The sequence below is a fragment of the Meleagris gallopavo genome, unplaced genomic scaffold (assembly GCF_000146605.3).
Source record: "Meleagris gallopavo isolate NT-WF06-2002-E0010 breed Aviagen turkey brand Nicholas breeding stock unplaced genomic scaffold, Turkey_5.1 ChrUn_random_7180001918704, whole genome shotgun sequence".
NCBI lineage: Eukaryota > Metazoa > Chordata > Aves > Galliformes > Phasianidae > Meleagris > Meleagris gallopavo.
In genome coordinates, this window is record NW_011181482.1 from 1 (window position 1) to 372 (window position 372).

At 71.5% G+C, this 372-nt stretch overlaps 1 protein-coding gene across 1 annotated transcript; it reads left to right on the top strand.

The window, feature by feature from the left end:
- Positions 1 to 5: 5 nt before the first annotated feature.
- LOC109364775 (rab11 family-interacting protein 5-like) lies at positions 6 to 335 on the top strand (the record flags this gene model as incomplete). The annotated part of the gene is made up of 1 exon (XM_019611375.1): positions 6 to 335. A coding segment is annotated over one exon (330 nt), but the record flags the coding sequence as incomplete, so codon positions are not given.
- Positions 336 to 372: the final 37 nt, after the last annotated feature.

The following is a 372-nucleotide window of genomic DNA, read 5'->3' on the forward strand; positions in this document are numbered from 1 at the left end:
TGCCCACCCACGTGCAGGTGACGGTGGTCCGGGCCCGGGGGCTGCGCTGTAAGGGCGGCGGCGGTGGGGGCAAAGCGGGCAGCAGCGACGCGTATACCATCATCCAGCTGGGCCGAGAGAAGTACTGCACTTCGGTGGCCGAGAAAAGCGGCGGCTGCCCCGAATGGAAGGAGGAATGCGCCTTCGAGCTGCCGCCCACCGAGCCCGGGGCTGAGGCCGCGGTGCTGCTCACTGTCATGCACCGCGCCCTGGTGGGCATGGACCGCTTCTTGGGCATGGCCCGCGTACCGCTGCGGGCTGCGGGGCTGCAGGGCAGGGCGGCCGAGGAGAGGTGAGCGGGGGCGGAGCGGCTCCGTGAGCCGTAATGGGGCT